Source organism: Anomaloglossus baeobatrachus, chromosome 4 (genome assembly GCF_048569485.1).
Source record: "Anomaloglossus baeobatrachus isolate aAnoBae1 chromosome 4, aAnoBae1.hap1, whole genome shotgun sequence".
Classification (NCBI taxonomy): Eukaryota; Metazoa; Chordata; class Amphibia; order Anura; family Aromobatidae; genus Anomaloglossus; species Anomaloglossus baeobatrachus.
In genome coordinates, this window is record NC_134356.1 from 675,176,783 (window position 1) to 675,201,817 (window position 25,035).

The window sequence follows — 25,035 nt, forward strand, 5'->3', positions numbered from 1 at the left end:
TGGACCGGGTGGTATTGGTGTACTCACAGTTCTAGAAGAATTTACACAGAGTCCAAATGGTAAACCAAATTGCCAGTGACCGGTGACCTCCGGCGGGTGTATTCGGGTCCCACACCCTGGTACAGCAAATAGGGGTCCCTTCCTCTTGCACTTAGTGTTTGTGTCCTTAGTTTGACTACTCCGCTTGAAACGGGGAAGTCCACTCCCGGTGATTTTTGTGTGTAGGGAGCTGTGGCCTGCGAGAACTGACCCGTGGGATCTTAGCAGGCTATTGCGGAGCCCTATCCCCCTCGTTGGGCTTCCGTCTCGCTCTATCAGCGCCTTTTGTGGGACAAGACCTGAAATCTTGTCCCCGGCTGGTCAATTAGAAAGGTGCTTTAAGCTGTCCTTGCTCTAGGGTCCAAGTACCCCGACTGTGCACGGCCTCCGGACCGGATTCCCGCTGTCGATACCGGTGGGCTACAACCCTGCCCTGGTCCACTTAAGGTCTCCCAACACCGGATCTCCGTCCGTCGCCTGTGGCCCTGTCTGCCGACTGCCACCTAGTCAGTAGTCCCGTAGTCCAAAGGCTCCAACCCCTGACTACCCTGTCACTTCACACTCCTCTCACTTCCTCACTCCAAACTCGACTCTCCCTGACTGACTTGTTCCCTCCCAGAAGACCTCAGGACCCCTAGGTGGGCATCACCCCGCTCACTGTTGTGTCCCTATTGTCATGGGGGGTGACTAGACTTTGTTGGCTGGTGTTGTGCACCTGGGTGGGGGTTTGTGTTGGTATGCCAAGGAGGATGGAGTCCTGCACCTGGAAGATTTGCGCAGTCTCTGTGACACCCTGGTTTTGCCAGGGCATCACACTGATGATTAACAATTGAAAGGGTGAGGAACTCCACAGGGTCCTAAAGAGAAAGGGATAAACCCCAAGCAGGGAAAAAGTCAAAATCAGACAGCAGCTTGTGTAACCAAGCCCTGCGACCTTCTACAGCCAGAAACTACAGGACTGTCTGTCACGCGTGACCCACCCATGACATTTTCTCAACATCATGAATGGTTAACGTTGCAAAGTGATTGTAAAAACCACCAACCAACAATGTATCTGGTGTAAGGAATCCTCTTCATTCTGGGGTCTGGTCGTGAATGGAGGCCATATTGTTTATACGATACACACTCACAGAATGCAGAATCCATAGGGTAAAGAAATAATACTGTGTTTGAAAAAAAAGGTCAAAAATGGTGATTTCCAGAAAAGACACAACATTAAGTTCTGTTTATTATCATACATTTATACAAAAAATGCTATATATAATACAGGCTATGTGCACGATAAAAACTCCCAGAATCCTTTTTTGCTAAGGTAAGTAAATATTTATTGGTCAGTCAGGGTGGCCTGGGGTGGAAGGGGCTGTCACACAGCCTAATGTTGAGTAGCCCACCTACCCTTATCTGTCCTCATGGCACACAGGGGGTAATAATCTATGCTCGGCACAGAGGTTGGGGGCTTCTGTGACAACCAGGCTTTATCGTGGGGAATTATCGATGCGAAACTTTCTTTTTTTCTTTTTTTTTCACCACAGAAAATGTTGATGCATCAACCTGGGAAAAGGAAAGTAAAAAAAAAAGATTAAATTTGCTGAAAATGCCCCAAAAATATAGTATTATGATATAGGATAAACATTAACATGAACCATATGTCAGTATATGTCCTCTTATATTATATTGTGTATGCCTGCCTATCTAGTCTCCAGCACAATACAGTACAACTGTTCTTACCACATGGCCGAAAGTGTTGGCACCCTTGAAACTGTTCCAGAAAATTAAGTGTTTCTCCCATAAAATTATTGCAATTACACGTTTATTTCCTTTGTGTGTATTGGACCAACACAAAAAAGGCAGAGAAAAAAAGGTAACTTGGATATATAACCCAAAACCCCTAAAATAGAATTGACAAAATTGTTGGCACCTTTCCAAAAATGTGGGTAAACAACTTTGTTTCCAGCATGTGATGTTCTTTCAAACTCACCTGTGGCAAATAACATGTGTGGGCAATATGGAAATCACACCTGAAACCAGATAAAAAGGGGAGAAGTTGACTCCATTTTTGCATTGTGAGTCTGTGCATGCCAGACTAAACATGGAGAACAGAAAGAGAAGGGAACTATGTGACGACTTGGGAACCAAAATTGTTGAAAAATATCAGTAATCTCCAGGTTATGAGTCCATCTCGAGAGATCTTGATGTTCCTTTGTCCATGGTGCGCAACATAATCAAGAAGTTTACAATCCATGGTACTGTAGTTAATCTCCCTGGACGTGGACAGCAGAGAAATTGGTGAAAGGTTGTAAAGCAGGATTGTCTGGATGTGGATAAGCCCTAGTTAAGTTCCAAAAAAATTCAAGCTCTTCTCCAGGCTCAGGGGGCATCAGTGTCAGCGCAAACTATTTGTCCACACCTGAATGAAAGGAAAGACTATGAAGGAGACCCAGGAGAACCCCACTGCTGATACAGAGACACAAAAAAGCCAAAATGTACGTGAGTAACCAAAATCCTTCTGGGAAAGTGTCTTGTGGACAGATGAGACTAAAGGGGGCTTTACACGCTACGACATCGCTAATGCGAACTCGTTGGGGTCACGGAATTGGTGACGCACATCCGGCCGCATTAGCGATGCCGTTGCGAGTGACACCTATGAGTGATTTTGCATCGTTGCAAAAACGTGCAAAATCGCTCATCGGTGACATGGGGGTCCATTCTCAAAAATCGTTACTGCGGCAGCACACATCGCTCCGTGTGACACCACAGGAACGAGGAACCTCTCCTTACCTGCCTCCCGGCCACTATGTGGAAGGAAGGAGGTGGGCGGGATGTTCGTCCCGCTCATCTCCGCCCCTCCGCTTCTATTGGGCGGCGGTTCAGTGACGCAGCTGTGACGTCGCTGTGATGCTGAACGAACCGCCCCCTTAGAAAGGAGGCGGATCGCCGGTCACAGCGACGTCACTGGGCAGGTAACTAGTGTGACGGGTCTGGGCGATGTTGTGCGGCACGGGCCGCGATTTGCCCGTGTTGCACAACAGATGGGGGCGGGTACCCACGCTAGCGATATCAGTACCGATATCGCAGCGTGTAAAGCGGCCTTAAGATAGAACTTTTTGGTAAAGCACACCATTCTACTATTTACCGAAAACAGAATGAGGCCTACAAAGAAAAGAACACAGCACCTACAGTCACACATGGTGGAGGTCAGACATGTTTTGGGGCTGTTTTGCTGCCTCTGGCACTGGGTGTGTTAACTTTGTGCAAGACATTATGAAATGTGAAGATTACCAAAGGATTTTGGGTGGCAATGTAGAGCCCAGTGTTAGAAAGCTGGGTACAGTCCTAGGTCATGGGTCTTCCAGCAGGACAGTGACCCCAAACAATTCAAGAAGCCCCATAAATGAATGGAAACAAAGTGCTGGAGAGTTCTGTAGTGGCCGCAATGAGTCCAGATATACATCCCATTGACACCTGTGGAAATATCTAGAAATTGCTGTTGGGAGAAGAGAAGACGCCTTCACATATGAGAGACCTGGAGACGTTTATAAAGAAGAGTCCAAGATTCCGGATGAGAGGAGGAAGAAGCTTGTGATGGTTATAGGAGGCGACTGATTGCAGGTATTTATTACAAAGGGTAAAGGGCGAAGCCAAATATTAAGTTGAGGAGGACAACAATATTGTCCGGACCGATTTTTAGGGTTTGTGTGAAATTCTGCCCAGTTTGCCTTTGTTCATTTTTTTCATGTCTTGTTTCAATACACAAAAAGGAAATAGACATTTGTATAAAAAAATGGGTAATTGCAATAATTTTCTTGGAAAAATACTTCATTTTCTGGAACAATAAGGCTAGCAACACTTTCAGCCATGACTGTCAGTCAGTATATGCACTTCTCTATTGTATTGTGTGTGCCTGCTTATCTAGTCTCCAGCACAAGAATACAACTGTCCTTACAACATGTATAATGGCACTATACAGTGTATCCATTAACTGGAGAACGGCGGCAGCTATAGGCATAGAAGTGGTGTCTAGGTATAGTAAAGTAGCCATGTGCTACGCAATGAAACCACCTATAGCGCCACCTGGTGGAAAACAATGGAGTGAGCATTTTTATCTCGAAAACGGAACGAGATAGAGAAAAAATGTGAATTACAAAGTTGTAGGGCATCATCAATTCAATACGAATCGACACCTTGCATACAGCTGAAACAGTTTTAAGATACGGTCCTGGCGTTTGCTGGTCCTTCTTGGGCGCCCTGGAGCCTTTTTGGCAACAATGGAAGCTCTCTCCTTGAAGTTCTTGATGATGCGATAGATTGTTGACTGAGGTGCAATCTTTGTAGCTGCGATACTCTTCCCTGTTAGGCCATTTTTGTGCAGAGCAATGATGGCTGCACATCTTTCTTAGAGATAACCATTGTTAACTGAAGAGAAACAATGATACCAAGCACCAGCCTCCTTTTAAAGTGTCCAGTAGTGTCATTCTTACTTAATCATGACTGATTGATCGCCAGCCCTGTCCTCATCAACACCCACACCTGTGTTAATGGGACAATCACTAAAACAATGTTAGCTGCTCCTTTTAAGGCAGGAATGCAATGATGTTGAAATGTGTTTTGGGGGTTAAAGTTCATTTTCTTAGCCAATATTGACTTTGCAAGTAATTGCTGTTAAGCTGATCACTCTTTATGACATTCTGGAGTATATGCAAATTGCCATTAGAAAAACTTCAGCAGTAGACTTTGTAAAAATTAATATTTGTAGCATTCTCAAAACTTTTGGCCATGACTGTGTATGCCTGTGCATCTAGTCTCCAGTACAATACAGTACAACAGTCCTTACCACATGAGCTATATGTCAGTTTATGTCCTCTTCTATTACATTGTGAATCCCTGATCACAGTGTCGTAACCAGACTTTGCTGGGCCCAGGTGCAAAGTTTGGACCTGTGCCCCCCCTCCACGTATACCAACACTCAGGGTACAGGATAATGATGCCGACACGCAGGGTACGAGATAATGACACTGACACTCGGGGTACAGGAGAATCACGCTGACTTATTGGCTCTTACCCTCAGCACCCAGGTTTCCCATGATCTGAAATCCCTCTATCAGCACCCAGCTTTTCTATGTTCTGATATCCATATTGTCTTCTGCACGCAGCTTCCCCATGCTCTAATATACATCCTTCCCTCAGCACCCAGCTTTCCCATATCAGAGCATGGAAAAGCTGGGTGCTGAGAGAAAGTTGTATAGCAGAGCATGGGAAAGCTGGGTGCTGAGAGAAGATGTACAGCAGAACATGGGAAAGCTGGGTGCTGAGAGAAGTTGTACAGCAGAACATGGGAAGGCTGGGTGCTGAGAGAAGATGTACAGCAGAACATGGGAAAGCTGGGTGCTGAGAGAAGATGTACAGCAGAACATGGGAAAGCTGGGTGCTGAGAGAAGATGTACAGCAGAACATGGGAAAGCTGGGTGCTGAGAGAAGATGTACAGCAGAACATGGGAAAGCTGGGTGCTGAGAGAAGATGAACAGCAGAACATGGGAAAGCTGGGTGCTGAGAGAAGATGAACAGCAGAGCATAAGAAAGCTGGGTGCTGAAAGAGCCTCTTTTCCTCAGCACAAAACATTCCCATCTCATGCTGTTATCTTTGTTCCGCCACATATATAGCTCATCAAATGCTATAATGTCCCTCACATAGCCTTCCATATAGTATAAAGGGTCCCACATAACCCTTCATATATTATAATGTACCCCCACAGTCCCCCATGTAGTATAATGCACCCTCATAGTTGGGGTACATTATACTACATGAGGGACTGTGGGGGTACATGCAAAAACCTTCATCAAGTGTGACAAAAGCAGATGGGAAAATGTATTCTGTTCGATGAGACCAAGTGGAACTTTTTCACCATAATTCCAAAGGGATTATTTGGTACAAACTCAAGACTTCACATCACCAAAAGATCACCATACCCACAGTGAAGAATGGTGAAGTCAACATTATGGTTTTTTTTTTTGGTTTTTTGTTTTTGCAGCCATAACTGGGGTTTTATTCAAGGGTGAGGGAATTCTGAACAGCAAATATGAGTCAATTTTACAACAAAAACTTCAGTCCTCTGATAAAAATCTGAGGGGGAATTTCACCTTTAAGGACAACAACGACCAATGCACCTCCAAATCAACAAAAGAATGGCTTCATCAGCAGGAGATGTAAGTTCTGGTATGGCCTAGACCTAAATCCAATTATTTATCTGTGGGTGACCTGAAGATGGCGCTGTACACAGGAGATGCTCTCATAATCTCACAGATTTGGAGCAAGGAAGAGCGGGCAAAGATCGACAATTCTTGATGTGCTGTGTGATAGACTCTAACCAATAATAATGAATGCTGTAAGAAATGTAAAGGTTACTTCAACAAAATTAGTGTAAAGGTGTGCATACTTTTGCAAGCACATTATTTTACTTCTTTATTTTTCTTTTTCCACCTGAAAAGATTTCAGCTTATCAGGGCGTGTATAGACTTTTCATATTAATTATGTGTGTATCTTAGGTGACATTTCCCTTATACGTCGTATTACAGTCCTTGGTACATTTTGGCAATGCGGCTGTGCTCCGATACCTTACATGAACTTTACCCTCCGCCTGTTAATTTTTAAGGCAAAAATGAAATATTACCCCGTCTTTACAGCAGCTGTAATCTGAGCTGCTCCTGCACCGCCAGGTAAGGATGATTATTTACTGTACTGACATCTAGTGGCCAGTATGGAAATTGCACTATCTCACAATAATTCAAATTATCAAATAAGGGGTACAATATTGTCAAATATTGTACCCCTGTCCCCATAAGTGGAGGTATTACTCACATTTTATTTAGATCTTCTTCGGAAGAGGGTCAGCCTCCTTCTCGCTGTCACCAGCCTCCTTCTTCATGTCCTTATAGTCATTCTTGTCCTTGTTACAAGTGCCGCAGATGGCGCCAAACAAACCATTGAAAAACTGAACGGCGCAAAGGAGAACCTCAAAGGAGCTGGCCGCCAACAAGATGGAGAACAGGATGATGTTGAACTCCACCACATTTGGGGGTCGCACACACACATTCCATACATCTTTATGGTAGAGATAACTCTCATTACTATAAGAAAAAAAGATAAAAAAAAACTGTAAGAGTGAATGTAACATCCACTTACTGCTCCTATGTACAGGAAAATAACTACTATAATACTGCCCCTATGTACAAGAATATAACTACTATAATACTGCCCCTATGTACAAGAATATAACTACTATAATACTGCCCCCTATGTACATGAATATAACTACTATAATACTGCCCCTTATGTACAAGAATATAACTACTATAATACTGCCCCTATATACAAGAATATAACTACTATAATACTGCTCCTATATACAAGAATATAACTACTATAATACTGCCCCTATGTACAAGAATATAACTACTATAATACTGCCCCTATGTACAAGAATATAACTACTATAATACTGCCCCTATGTACAAGAATATAACTACTATAATACTGCCCCTATGTACAAGAATATAACTACTATAATACTGCCCCTATGTACAAGAATATAATTACTATAATACTGCCCCCTATGTACAGGAATATAACTACTATAATACTACTCCTATATACCAGAATATAACTACTATAATACTGCTCCCTATGTACAAGAATATAACTACTATAATATTGCCCCTATGTACAAGAATATACTATAATACTGCCCCTATGTACAAGAATATAACTACTATAATACTGCCCCTATGTACAAGAATATAACTACTATAATACTGCTCCTATGTACAAGAATATAACTACTATAATACTGCCCCTATATACAAGAATATAACTGCTATAATACTGCCCCTATATACAAGAATATAACTACTATAATACTGCCCCTATATACAAGAATATAACTACTATAATACTGCCCCTATATACAAGAATATAACTACTATAATACTGCCCCTATGTACAAGAATATAACTACTATAATACTGCTCCTATGTACAAGAATATAACTACTATAATACTGCCCCCTATGTACAAGAATATAACTACTATAATACTGCTCCTATGTACAAGAATATAACTACTATAATACTGCCCCTATGTACAAGAATATAACTACTATAATACTGCCCCTATGTACAAGAATATAACTACTATAATACTGCCCCTATGTACAAGAATATAACTACTATAATACTACTCCTATATACCAGAATATAACTACTATAATACTGCCCCCTATGTACAAGAATATAACTACTATAATATTGCCCCTATGTACAAGAATATACTATAATACTGCCCCTATGTACAAGAATATAACTACTATAATACTGCTCCTATGTACAAGAATATAACTACTATAATACTGCCCCTATATACAAGGATATAACTACTATAATACTGACCCTATGTACAAGAATATAACTACTATAATACTGCCCCTATATACAAGAATATAACTGCTATAATACTGCCCCTATGTACAAGAATATAACTACTATAATACTGCCCCTATGTACAAGAATATAACTACTATAATACTGCCCCTATGTACAAGAATATAACTACTATAATACTGCCCCTATGTACAAGAATATAACTACTATAATACTGCCCCTATATACAAGAATATAACTACTATAATACTGCCCCTATATACAAGAATATAACTACTATAATACTGCCCCTATATACTAGAATATAACTACTATAATACTGCCCCTATATACAAGAAAAAAAACTACTATAATACTGCTCCTATGTACAAGAATATAACTACTATAATACTGCCCCCTATGTACAAGAATATAACTACTATAATACTGCTCCATATGTACAAGAATATAACTACTATAATACTGCTCCTATGTACAAGAATATAACTACTATAATACTGCCCCTATGTACAAGAATATAACTACTATAATACTGCCCCTATGTATAAGAATATAACTACTATAATACTGCCCCTATGTACAAGACTATAACTACTATAATACTGCTCCATATGTACAAGAATATAACTACTATAATACTGCCCCTATGTACAAGAATATAACTACTATAATACTGCTCCATATGTACAAGAATATAACTACTATAATACTGCTCCTATGTACAAGAATATAACTACTATAATACTGCCCCTATGTACAAGAATATAACTACTATAATACTGCTCCATATGTACAAGAATATAACTACTATAATACTGCCCCTATGTACAAGAATATAACTACTATAATACTGCCCCTATGTACAAGAATATAACTACTATAATACTGCCCCTATGTACAAGAATATAACTACTATAATACTGCCCCTATATACAAGAAAATAACTACTATAATACTGCCCCTATATACAAGAATATAACCACTATAATACTGCCCCTATATACAAGAATATAACTACTATAATACTGCCCCTATATACTAGAATATAACTACTATAATACTGCCCCTATGTACAAGAATATAACTACTATAATACTGCCCCTATATACAAGAAAAAAAACTACTATAATACTGCTCCTATGTACAAGAATATAACTACTATAATACTGCCCCCTATGTACAAGAATATAACTACTATAATACTGCTCCTATGTACAAGAATATAACTACTATAATACTGCCCCTATGTACAAGAATATAACTACTATAATACTGCTCCATATGTACAAGAATATAACTACTATAATACTGCTCCTATGTACAAGAATATAACTACTATAATACTGCCCCTATGTACAAGAATATAACTACTATAATACTGCCCCTATGTACAAGAATATAACTACTATAATACTGCCCCTATGTACAAGACTATAACTACTATAATACTGCTCCATATGTACAAGAATATAACTACTATAATACTGCTCCTATGTACAAGAATATAACTACTATAATACTGCCCCTATGTACAAGAATATAACTACTATAATACTGCACCTATGTACAAGAATATAACTACTATAATACTGCCCCTATGTACAAGAATATAACTACTATAATACTGCTCCATATGTACAAGAATATAACTACTATAATACTGCTCCTATGTACAAGAATATAACTACTATAATACTGCCCCTATGTACAAGAATATAACTACTATAATACTGCTCCATATGTACAAGAATATAACTACTATAATACTGCCCCTATGTACAAGAATATAACTACTATAATACTGCCCCTATGTACAAGAATATACTATAATACTGCCCCTATGTACAAGAATATAACTACTATAATACTGCCCCTATGTACAAGAATATAACTACTATAATACTGCCCCCTATGTACAAGAATATAACTACTATAATACTGCCCCTATGTACAAGAATATAACTACTATAATACTGCCCCCTATGTACAAGAATATAACTACTATAATACTGCCCCCTATGTACAAGAATATAACTACTATAATACTGCCCCTATGTACAAGAATATAACTACTATAATACTGCCCCCTATGTACAAGAATATAACTACTATAATACTGCTCCTATGTACAAGAATATAACTACTATAATACTGCCCCTATGTACAAGAATATAACTACTATAATACTGCTCCATATGTACAAGAATATAACTACTATAATACTGCCCCTATGTACAAGAATATAACTACTATAATACTGCCCCTATGTACAAGAATATAACTACTATAATACTGCCCCTATGTACAAGAATATAACTACTATAATACTGCCCCTATATACAAGAAAATAACTACTATAATACTGCCCCTATATACAAGAATATAACTACTATAATACTGCCCCTATATACAAGAATATAACTACTATAATACTGCCCCTATATACTAGAATATAACTACTATAATACTGCCCCTATGTACAAGAATATAACTACTATAATACTGCCCCTATATACAAGAAAAAAAACTACTATAATACTGCTCCTATGTACAAGAATATAACTACTATAATACTGCCCCCTATGTACAAGAATATAACTACTATAATACTGCTCCTATGTACAAGAATATAACTACTATAATACTGCCCCTATGTACAAGAATATAACTACTATAATACTGCTCCATATGTACAAGAATATAACTACTATAATACTGCTCCTATGTACAAGAATATAACTACTATAATACTGCCCCTATGTACAAGAATATAACTACTATAATACTGCCCTTATGTACAAGAATATAACTACTATAATACTGCCCCTATGTACAAGACTATAACTACTATAATACTGCTCCATATGTACAAGAATATAACTACTATAATACTGCTCCTATGTACAAGAATATAACTACTATAATACTGCCCCTATGTACAAGAATATAACTACTATAATACTGCCCCTATGTACAAGAATATAACTACTATAATACTGCCCCTATGTACAAGAATATAACTACTATAATACTGCTCCATATGTACAAGAATATAACTACTATAATACTGCTCCTATGTACAAGAATATAACTACTATAATACTGCCCCTATGTACAAGAATATAACTACTATAATACTGCTCCATATGTACAAGAATATAACTACTATAATACTGCCCCTATGTACAAGAATATAACTACTATAATACTGCCCCTATGTACAAGAATATAACTACTATAATACTGCCCCTATGTACAAGACTATAACTACTATAATACTGCCCCTATGTACAAGACTATAACTACTATAATACTGCCCCTATGTACAAGAATATAACTACTATAATACTGCCCCTATGTACAAGACTATAACTACTATAATACTGCCCCTATGTACAAGACTATAACTACTATAATACTGCTCCATATGTACAAGAATATAACTACTATAATACTGCTCCTATGTACAAGAATATAACTACTATAATACTGCCCCTATGTACAAGAATATAACTACTATAATACTGCTCCTATGTACAAGAATATAACTACTATAATACTGCCCCTATGTACAAGAATATAACTACTATAATACTGCCCCTATGTACAAGAATATAACTACTATAATACTGCCCCTATGTACAAGAATATAACTACTATAATACTGCTCCATATGTACAAGAATATAACTACTATAATACTGCTCCTATGTACAAGAATATAACTACTATAATACTGCCCCTATGTACAAGAATATACCTACTATAATACTGCTCCATATGTACAAGAATATAACTACTATAATACTGCCCCTATGTACAAGAATATAACTACTATAATACTGCCCCTATGTACAAGAATATACTATAATACTGCCCCTATGTACAAGAATATAACTACTATAATACTGCCCCTATGTACAAGAATATAACTACTATAATACTGCCCCTATGTACAAGAATATACTATAATACTGCCCCTATGTACAAGAATATAACTACTATAATACTGCCCCTATGTACAAGAATATAACTACTATAATACTGCCCCTATGTACAAGAATATAACTACTATAATACTGCCCCTATGTACAAGAATATAACTACTATAATACTGCCCCTATGTACAAGAATATAACTACTATAATACTGCCCCTATGTACAAGAATATACTATAATACTGCCCCTATGTACAAGAATATAACTACTATAATACTGCTCCTATGTACAAGAATATAACTACTATAATACTGCCCCTATGTACAAGAATATAACTACTATAATACTGCCCCTATGTACAAGAATATAACTACTATAATACTGCCCCTATGTACAAGAATATAACTACTATAATACTGCCCCTATGTACAAGAATATAACTACTATAATACTGCCCCCTATGTACAAGAATATAACTACTATAATACTGCCCCTATGTACAAGAATATAACTACTATAATACTGCCCCTATGTACAAGAATATAACTACTATAATACTGCCCCTATGTACAAGAATATAACTACTATAATACTGCCCCTATGTACAAGAATATAACTACTATAATACTGCCCCTATGTACAAGAATATACTATAATACTGCCCCTATGTACAAGAATATAACTACTATAATACTGCCCCTATGTACAAGAATATAACTACTATAATACTGCCCCCTATGTACAAGAATATAACTACTATAATACTGCCCCTATGTACAAGAATATAACTACTATAATACTGCCCCCTATGTACAAGAATATAACTACTATAATACTGCCCCCTATGTACAAGAATATAACTACTATAATACTGCCCCTATGTACAAGAATATAACTACTATAATACTGCCCCCTATGTACAAGAATATAACTACTATAATACTGCTCCTATGTACAAGAATATAACTACTATAATACTGCCCCTATGTACAAGAATATAACTACTATAATACTGCTCCATATGTACAAGAATATAACTACTATAATACTGCCCCTATGTACAAGAATATAACTACTATAATACTGCCCCTATGTACAAGAATATAACTACTATAATACTGCCCCTATGTACAAGAATATAACTACTATAATACTGCCCCTATATACAAGAAAATAACTACTATAATACTGCCCCTATATACAAGAATATAACTACTATAATACTGCCCCTATGTACAAGAATATAACTACTATAATACTGCCCCTATATACTAGAATATAACTACTATAATACTGCCCCTATGTACAAGAATATAACTACTATAATACTGCCCCTATATACAAGAAAAAAAACTACTATAATACTGCTCCTATGTACAAGAATATAACTACTATAATACTGCCCCCTATGTACAAGAATATAACTACTATAATACTGCTCCTATGTACAAGAATATAACTACTATAATACTGCCCCTATGTACAAGAATATAACTACTATAATACTGCTCCATATGTACAAGAATATAACTACTATAATACTGCTCCTATGTACAAGAATATAACTACTATAATACTGCCCCTATGTACAAGAATATAACTACTATAATACTGCCCCTATGTACAAGAATATAACTACTATAATACTGCCCCTATGTACAAGACTATAACTACTATAATACTGCTCCATATGTACAAGAATATAACTACTATAATACTGCTCCTATGTACAAGAATATAACTACTATAATACTGCCCCTATGTACAAGAATATAACTACTATAATACTGCCCCTATGTACAAGAATATAACTACTATAATACTGCCCCTATGTACAAGAATATAACTACTATAATACTGCTCCATATGTACAAGAATATAACTACTATAATACTGCTCCTATGTACAAGAATATAACTACTATAATACTGCCCCTATGTACAAGAATATAACTACTATAATACTGCTCCATATGTACAAGAATATAACTACTATAATACTGCCCCTATGTACAAGAATATAACTACTATAATACTGCCCCTATGTACAAGAATATACTATAATACTGCCCCTATGTACAAGAATATAACTACTATAATACTGCCCCTATGTACAAGAATATAACTACTATAATACTGCCCCTATGTACAAGAATATACTATAATACTGCCCCTATGTACAAGAATATAACTACTATAATACTGCTCCTATGTACAAGAATATAACTACTATAATACTGCCCCTATGTACAAGAATATAACTACTATAATACTGCCCCTATGTACAAGAATATAACTACTATAATACTGCCCCTATGTACAAGAATATAACTACTATAATACTGCCCCCTATGTACAAGAATATAACTACTATAATACTGCCCCTATGTACAAGAATATAACTACTATAATACTGCCCCTATGTACAAGAATATAACTACTATAATACTGCCCCTATGTACAAGAATATAACTACTATAATACTGCCCCTATGTACAAGAATATAACTACTATAATACTGCCCCCTATGTACAAGAATATAACTACTATAATACTGCTCCTATGTACAAGAATATAACTACTATAATACTGCCCCTATGTACAAGAATATAACTACTATAATACTGCTCCATATGTACAAGAATATAACTACTATAATACTGCCCCTATGTACAAGAATATAACTACTATAATACTGCCCCTATGTACAAGAATATAACTACTATAATACTGCCCCTATGTACAAGAATATAACTACTATAATACTGCCCCTATATACAAGAAAATAACTACTATAATACTGCCCCTATATACAAGAATATAACTACTATAATACTGCCCCTATATACAAGAATATAACTACTATAATACTGCCCCTATATACTAGAATATAACTACTATAATACTGCCCCTATGTACAAGAATATAACTACTATAATACTGCCCCTATATACAAGAAAAAAAACTACTATAATACTGCTCCTATGTACAAGAATATAACTACTATAATACTGCCCCCTATGTACAAGAATATAACTACTATAATACTGCTCCTATGTACAAGAATATAACTACTATAATACTGCCCCTATGTACAAGAATATAACTACTATAATACTGCTCCATATGTACAAGAATATAACTACTATAATACTGCTCCTATGTACAAGAATATAACTACTATAATACTGCCCCTATGTACAAGAATATAACTACTATAATACTGCCCCTATATACTAGAATATAACTACTATAATACTGCCCCTATGTACAAGAATATAACTACTATAATACTGCCCCTATATACAAGAAAAAAAACTACTATAATACTGCTCCTATGTACAAGAATATAACTACTATAATACTGCCCCTATATACTAGAATATAACTACTATAATACTGCCCCTATGTACAAGAATATAACTACTATAATACTGCCCCTATATACAAGAAAAAAAACTACTATAATACTGCTCCTATGTACAAGAATATAACTACTATAATACTGCCCCCTATGTACAAGAATATAACTACTATAATACTGCTCCTATGTACAAGAATATAACTACTATAATACTGCCCCTATGTACAAGAATATAACTACTATAATACTGCTCCATATGTACAAGAATATAACTACTATAATACTGCTCCTATGTACAAGAATATAACTACTATAATACTGCCCCTATGTACAAGAATATAACTACTATAATACTGCCCCTATGTACAAGAATATAACTACTATAATACTGCCCCTATGTACAAGACTATAACTACTATAATACTGCTCCATATGTACAAGAATATAACTACTATAATACTGCTCCTATGTACAAGAATATAACTACTATAATACTGCCCCTATGTACAAGAATATAACTACTATAATACTGCCCCTATGTACAAGAATATAACTACTATAATACTGCCCCTATGTACAAGAATATAACTACTATAATACTGCTCCATATGTACAAGAATATAACTACTATAATACTGCTCCTATGTACAAGAATATAACTACTATAATACTGCCCCTATGTACAAGAATATAACTACTATAATACTGCTCCATATGTACAAGAATATAACTACTATAATACTGCCCCTATGTACAAGAATATAACTACTATAATACTGCCCCTATGTACAAGAATATACTATAATACTGCCCCTATGTACAAGAATATAACTACTATAATACTGCCCCTATGTACAAGAATATAACTACTATAATACTGCCCCTATGTACAAGAATATACTATAATACTGCCCCTATGTACAAGAATATAACTACTATAATACTGCTCCTATGTACAAGAATATAACTACTATAATACTGCCCCTATGTACAAGAATATAACTACTATAATACTGCCCCTATGTACAAGAATATAACTACTATAATACTGCCCCTATGTACAAGAATATAACTACTATAATACTGCCCCCTATGTACAAGAATATAACTACTATAATACTGCCCCTATGTACAAGAATATAACTACTATAATACTGCCCCTATGTACAAGAATATAACTACTATAATACTGCCCCTATGTACAAGAATATAACTACTATAATACTGCCCCTATGTACAAGAATATAACTACTATAATACTGCCCCCTATGTACAAGAATATAACTACTATAATACTGCTCCTATGTACAAGAATATAACTACTATAATACTGCCCCTATGTACAAGAATATAACTACTATAATACTGCTCCATATGTACAAGAATATAACTACTATAATACTGCCCCTATGTACAAGAATATAACTACTATAATACTGCCCCTATGTACAAGAATATAACTACTATAATACTGCCCCTATGTACAAGAATATAACTACTATAATACTGCCCCTATATACAAGAAAATAACTACTATAATACTGCCCCTATATACAAGAATATAACTACTATAATACTGCCCCTATATACAAGAATATAACTACTATAATACTGCCCCTATATACTAGAATATAACTACTATAATACTGCCCCTATGTACAAGAATATAACTACTATAATACTGCCCCTATATACAAGAAAAAAAACTACTATAATACTGCTCCTATGTACAAGAATATAACTACTATAATACTGCCCCCTATGTACAAGAATATAACTACTATAATACTGCTCCTATGTACAAGAATATAACTACTATAATACTGCCCCTATGTACAAGAATATAACTACTATAATACTGCTCCATATGTACAAGAATATAACTACTATAATACTGCTCCTATGTACAAGAATATAACTACTATAATACTGCCCCTATGTACAAGAATATAACTACTATAATACTGCCCCTATATACTAGAATATAACTACTATAATACTGCCCCTATGTACAAGAATATAACTACTATAATACTGCCCCTATATACAAGAAAAAAAACTACTATAATACTGCTCCTATGTACAAGAATATAACTACTATAATACTGCCCCCTATGTACAAGAATATAACTACTATAATACTGCTCCTATGTACAAGAATATAACTACTATAATACTGCCCCTATGTACAAGAATATAACTACTATAATACTGCTCCATATGTACAAGAATATAACTACTATAATACTGCTCCTATGTACAAGAATATAACTACTATAATACTGCCCCTATGTACAAGAATATAACTACTATAATACTGCCCCTATGTACGAGAATATAACTACTATAATACTGCCCCTATGTACAAGACTATAACTACTATAATACTGCCCCTATGTACAAGACTATAACTACTATAATACTGCTCCATATGTACAAGAATATAACTACTATAATACTGCTCCTATGTACAAGAATATAACTACTATAATACTGCCCCTATGTACAAGAATATAACTACTATAATACTGCCCCTATGTACAAGAATATAACTACTATAATACTGCCCCTATGTACAAGAATATAACTACTATAATACTGCTCCATATGTACAAGAATATAACTACTATAATACTGCTCCTATGTACAAGAATATAACTACTATAATACTGCCCCTATGTACAAGAATATAACTACTATAATACTGCCCCTATGTACAAGAATATAACTACTATAATACTGCCCCTATGTACAAGAATATAACTACTATAATACTGCTCCATATGTACAAGAATATAACTACTATAATACTGCTCCTATGTACAAGAATATAACTACTATAATACTGCCCCTATGTACAAGAATATAACTACTATAATACTGCCCCTATGTACAAGAATATAACTACTATAATACTGCCCCTATGTACAAGAATATACTATAATACTGCCCCTATGTACAAGAATATAACTACTATAATACTGCCCCTATGTACAAGAATATACTATAATACTGCCCCTATGTACAAGAATATAACTACTATAATACTGCCCCTATGTACAAGAATATAACTACTATAATACTGCCCCTATGTACAAGAATATAACTACTATAATACTGCCCCTATGTACAAGAATATAACTACTATAATACTGCCCCTATGTACAAGAATATAACTACTATAATACTGCCCCTATGTACAAGAATATACTATAATACTGCCCCTATGTACAAGAATATAACTACTATAATACTGCTCCTATGTACAAGAATATAACTACTATAATACTGCCCCTATGTACAAGAATATAACTACTATAATACTGCCCCTATGTACAAGAATATAACTACTATAATACTGCCCCTATGTACAAGAATATAACTACTATAATACTGCCCCCTATGTACAAGAATATAACTACTATAATACTGCCCCTATGTACAAGAATATAACTACTATAATACTGCCCCTATGTACAAGAATATAACTACTATAATACTGCCCCTATGTACAAGAATATAACTACTATAATACTGCCCCTATGTACAAGAATATAACTACTATAATACTGCCCCCTATGTACAAGAATATAACTACTATAATACTGCTCCTAAAACTCAGCAAAAGTCACTGTGTGCACAAAACTAATTTGTGCTGCACAAACTCAGAAAAATGATGCAGAGCTGACAGACACAATGTGTGCATGAGTTGTTTTGACCTTGTTTTGCATTGGTTCACCCTTGTTTTCTTTTTTCTTTTTAGTATTTTTTCAGGCAGATTTTTAGGCAGAATCCTCCTGTAAATCACTTTTTTGGTATATGTTCACAATAAGGTTTTTTTGCTGACTTTTTTGAAGCAAAAACGGCAGTTAAAAAAGGCAGTTAAAAAAGCACAAATTTTGATTGTCGATTTGAAGAGTTTCTACTCAGGAAATTCCCCAAAAATACTTAGTGTGAACACGTCCTGAGGAGTCAAACCAACAAAAAAAGTGGCATTTTTAGGGTAAATATACATTTGGTATATACTGGTGTAACAATTATTCTTCTTACTTGTATTCTGACATTGGCTTTTCGAACGGACGCCCCCAGATGAGGGAGTCATTTCCAGGGGTGGTGGTGTTAATCTGGTCCGGGTCGTGATAGGCACAGACGGGTCCTCGGGTGAGTCCTACGACCGACATTACCAGGCAAAACAGTGATCCGGTGAGTCCGATGGCAGCGCACAGGATGGACAGGAGCATCTGGGGACAGATACAGAGGTGGTGACAAAACCATTTACATGGGTGAGCGGCGGTTTTATTCTCAGCTTCATGTCCATATTTATTTTTTTGCATCGGAAGAATTAAACAGTTTTTAAGAAATTTCTCCATGCACTATAGTGCGTGTTTTTACTTAGGGTAGTTTAGAGGATACTAATAATATTCCTTACAATATCTTTAGTGATCTAAAGTGGTTAAGGGGTTTATATACAGTGTGTGATCAGCGGTTAATATCCTGATGGGGAGTCCTCCTCGCTGGTTTACCCACTGCGTCTATGTAATAATACACTGGATAGTGGGTAAAATGAGTGATGAGATGCTGCCTTTGGCTGTACATGTATTGTGCCAACTACTGAGCATGTTTGGGGGGTAATTGCTGCAGAGGGGCCCACCAGAGGATTCTCCAGCTCTCCAGTGGGCAAGTCCAAACCTGAGCTAATGCTATAAATCCATTGTTTGGAGCTCCCCCTGCTGGTGACTGTAGGATAAATTACATTATATATTTTGGGGTGGAGTAAATGACATACTACCGAAGAGGGGCCCACCAGAGGATTCTCCAGCTCTCCAGTGGGCAAGTCCAAACCTGAGCTAATGCTATAAATACATTGTTAGGAGCTCCCCCTGCTGGTGGTTGTAGGAAAAATTATATTATATATTTTGGGGTGGAGTAAATGACATACTACCGAAGAGGGGCCCACCAGAGGATTCTCCAGCTCTCCAGTGGGCAAGTCCAAACCTGAGCTAATGCTATAAATACATTGTTTGGAGCTCCCCCTGCTGGTGGTTGTAGGAAAAATTATATTATATATTTTGGGGTGGAGTAAATGACATACTACCGAAGAGGGGTCCACCAGAGGATTCTCCAGCTCTCCAGTGGGCAAGTCCAAACCTGAGCTAATGCTATAAATACATTGTTAGGAGCTCCCCCTGCTGGTGGTTGTAGGAAAAATTATATTATATATTTTGGGGTGGAGTAAATGACATACTACCGAAGAGGGGCCCACCAGAGGATTCTCCAGCTCTCCAGTGGGCAAGTCCAAACCTGAGCTAATGCTATAAATACATTGTTTGGAGCTCCCCCTGCTGGTGGTTGTAGGAAAAATTATATTATATATTTTGGGGTTGGAGTAAATGACATACTACCGAAGAGGGGCCCACCAGAGGATTCTCCAGCTCTCCAGTGGGCAAGTCCAAACCTGAGCTAATGCTATAAATACATTGCAAGGAGCTCCCCCTGCTGGTGGTTGTAGGAAAAATTATATTATATATGTTGGGGGGGGGCGGGGATAAGGGACATACTACTGCAGAGGGGGCCACCAGAGGATTCTCCAGCTCTCCAGTGGGCAAGTCCAAACCTGAGCTAATGCTATAAATACATTGCAAGGAGCTCCCCCTGCTGGTGGTTGTAGGAAAAATTATATTATATATTTTGGGGTGGAGTAAATGACATACTACCGAAGAGGGGGCCCACCAGAGGATTCTCCAGCTCTCCAGTGGGCAAGTCCAAACCTGAGCTAATGCTATAAATACATTGTTAGGAGCTCCCCCTGCTGGTGGTTGTAGGATAAATTATATTATATATTTTGGGGTGGAGTAAATGACATACTACCGAAGAGGGGCCCACCAGAGGATTTTCCTGCTCTCTTGTGGGCAAGTCCAAACCTGAGCTAATGCTATAAATACATTGTTAGGAGCTCCCCCTGCTGGTGACTGTAGGAAAAATTACATTATATATGTTGGGGGGGGGGGGGGGGGCGGGGATAAGGGACATACTACTGCAGAGGGGGCCACCTGAGGATTCTCCTGCTCTCCTCTGGGCCAGTCTAAGCCTGAGCTAATGCTATAAATACATAGTAAGGGGCTCCCCCTGTTGGTGACTGTAAGATAATTACATTATATATGTTGGAGGGGGGTTAATTAATGTACTACTGCAAAAGGGGCCCACCAGAGGATTTTCCGGTTCCCCTGTGGGCCAGTCTGAGCCTGAGATAATGTTATAAATCTAATGTAAGGAGCTCCCCCTGCTGGTGACTGTAGAATAAATTACATTATATATGTTGTGCATGTGTGAGAGGGGGAATTAACATTTTACTGCAGAAGGGCCCACCAGGGGATTTTCCCGCTCTCCCTGTGGGCCAGTCCAAGCCTGAGCTGAGGCTATAAATCCACTTTAAGGAGCTCCCCCTGCTGGTGACTGTAGAATAAATTACATTATATATGTTGTGGGAGTAAGTGACATCTTACAGCAGAGGACATACTAATGCAAAAAGGGGCCCACCAGGTGATTTTCCTGCTCTGCTGTGGGCCAGTCCAAGCCTGAGCTAATGCTATAAATCCATCATAAGGAGCTCCCCCTGCTGGCGACTGTAGATTAAATTATATTATAAATTTTGGGGGGGTAGGTAAGGAACATACCACTAAATAGGGGCCCACCAGAGGATTCCCCTGCTCTCCTGTGGAACAGTCCAAGCCTGAGTTAAAGTTATACATCCACTGTAAGGAGCTCCCCCTGCTGGTGTCTGTAGGATCAATTACATTATATATTATGGGCATGTGTGTGAGAGGGGAGAGGTGGAAAGTGAGGTACTACTGCAAAAGGGGCCCAGATAATGCTATAAATCCATTGTAAGGGGCTCCCCCTGCTGATGACTAAGATAAATTACATTATATATTTGTGTATGGGGGTAAGTGATGTACTACTGCAAAAGGGCCCACCAGAGGATTCTCCTGTTCTCCTGTGGCCAGTCCAAGCCTGTGCCAATGCTATAAATGCATTATAAGGAGCTCCCCCTGCTGGTGACTTTAGGATACATTACATTAGATATGTTAGTGGGGGGAGTACATGGTCTACAACAGCAAAGGGGCCCACCAAAAGATTCTCTTGTCGGCTAGTCCAAACCTGAGCTAATGTTATAAATCCACTGTATAGATCTCCCCCTGCTGGTGACTGTAGGATAAATTACATGATACATGTTTTGGGTGGGTGATGTACTACTGTTGAAGGGCCCACCTGAGGATTCCCCTGCTCCCCTGTGGGCCAGTCCAACCCTGAGCTAATGTTATAAATCCATTGTGAGGAGCTCCCCCTGCTGGTGACTGTAGAATAAATTACATTATATATGTTGGGGTTGGGGGGTAAGTGAGGTCCTTCTGCAGAGGGGCCCACCAGAGGATTCCCCTGCTCCCCTGGCCAGTCCAAGCCTGAGCTAATGCTATAAATCCATTGTGAGGAGCTCCCCCTGCTGGTGACTGTAGGATTAGAGATGGCGGCAGGGAATCATATGCAGTACGTTTCTCACCCCACATCTGTTACCGCAGCAGCCTTTCCTTCCAGACGCCTGGATCTGAATAGCGGGAATGATGACCTATGTTGGAGGAAAGAAAAAGAAAAAGAGTTACTTTCTACGATCAGCCTCTTACCGGTTTACAGTGAACACGTTTTGGCAAAGCCTGTTGTGGTTTCCCCCCAAAAAATAAAAAATCCTCTAAATTAGGGCTATTTTTGGATCAGAAAGGTCATTTTTGGCTGGATTATAAGGTCATCAGTAGGCCAATACCACCACCACCACCTGTGACCATCAAGTCCTTGGAAGTGATTCCACCTGAACATCCAAAAAAAGCAAATGTTTCGCCAATTTCTCATGGTGGACGGTGACGGTGGACGACGTCCTCGTTGAAGGTGGCAGAAGGCTTTTCTAAAATAGTCCAAAACATTTCCAAAAGCTCTAAATATGCTCACCATTACTCCACCTCCCACAATGCCCAGCAGCGTGGACACCTCGGTGGTCAGTTTGAGCCCCGCGTTCTCCGCAGCCTCCAAGCTCCATCCCGGGAAGTACAAGATAGTATTGGCCACGATGCAGATGACCGCGAAGGGGTACAGGGCACCCCCAATACATTTGGCGCACTTGCCAGTGCACATGGTGTGACCCCAGCCGTGGCAGCGCAAGTGACAGCAGCTGTGGGGTGGTGACACTTTTATGTCTCAGCCCAGCCTCTGGAATTGTTGTCACGAGTTGAGCTCCAGCCTCGGAGAATGCGGTCACCCGGGTGAGAGGATGGAGTTTGGACGCTATATAGCACTGATAAACAGAGAAAGGGAGGCTGAGCGATCCCGGCACTGATCCGGCACTGATACCGAGTCACGAGAGGAGGTTATGTCACATATACAGTGCAGATATAACTATATCATAGTGCAGATATACTGTAAATATATCATAGTGCAGATATAAATATATCATAGTGCAGATATAAATATATCATAGTGCAGATATAACTATATCTGTCACGGCCAGGTGGACGGGCAGACCCAGGAGGTGGATCCACTGGGCCGAACTCCTAGATGGTAGTAAAGAGTCCGGTAGCTGGAACACTATAAACAGCAGAACAGTCCGTGCACACGAGTATAGCGGAGAAGTCCCTGGGACCACGGAGTCACGGGTGGTAGTCCGGGTGACGCAGCTCAGGTTCGGAAGCCGAGATGATGTCAGGCGGGGTCCGGAACCTTTGGAGCGAGATGACGAGTCACCGCAGGGATCCGGGATGGTGCGGACTGTCAGGATGGCAGATGGACAGCGTTCGGGGTTCAGGATACGGCAGGACTGGATGGCGAGGCAGGCACGGCTCTACAAGAGAGATAGGTGAGTATATGCACAGAGACACCAGGAGACCTGACTCCTAGCTTAGGAAACACGAAGATCAGGCCCTGCCCCCTTGGACAATAAACCCCTTTATACCCTGTACCTGATTAGCCTCATTTCCTGTTAATGGACGCTGGCCCTTTAAGAAAGGGTCAGTGACCGCGCGCAGCCCTAATGCGCATGCGCGCGGCCCGGGTGCCAGAAGCCAGGGAAGGAAGCTGAGAGGAGGACGCAGGGGAGCCGGCCAGGGCCTGGGAAGCCGTCGGGCGCCGGGATCGGAGACCAGGGGGCCTGGGAAGGACGGGCACCGGAGGCTGGAGAGCGGGGAGCGTGGCAGGTGAGCCGGGGAGCGGGGCTGAGGACCC

At 38.4% G+C, this 25,035-nt stretch overlaps 1 protein-coding gene across 1 annotated transcript; it reads right to left on the minus strand.

Moving 5' to 3' along the window:
• Nucleotides 1–1,310: 1,310 nt before the first annotated feature.
• On the minus strand, nt 1,311–23,962 carry LOC142302106 (transmembrane 4 L6 family member 5-like). The gene is made up of 5 exons (XM_075343193.1): nt 23,770–23,962; nt 23,330–23,395; nt 19,822–20,012; nt 6,894–7,162; nt 1,311–1,590 (listed from the first exon to the last, which is right to left on the minus strand). Exons 1-4 carry the CDS (start codon nt 23,950–23,952, stop codon nt 6,901–6,903), a joined length of 702 nt encoding a protein of 233 aa, XP_075199308.1. The 5' UTR covers nt 23,953–23,962; the 3' UTR covers nt 1,311–1,590; nt 6,894–6,900.
• Between the last annotated feature and the right edge of the window lie 1,073 nt (nt 23,963–25,035).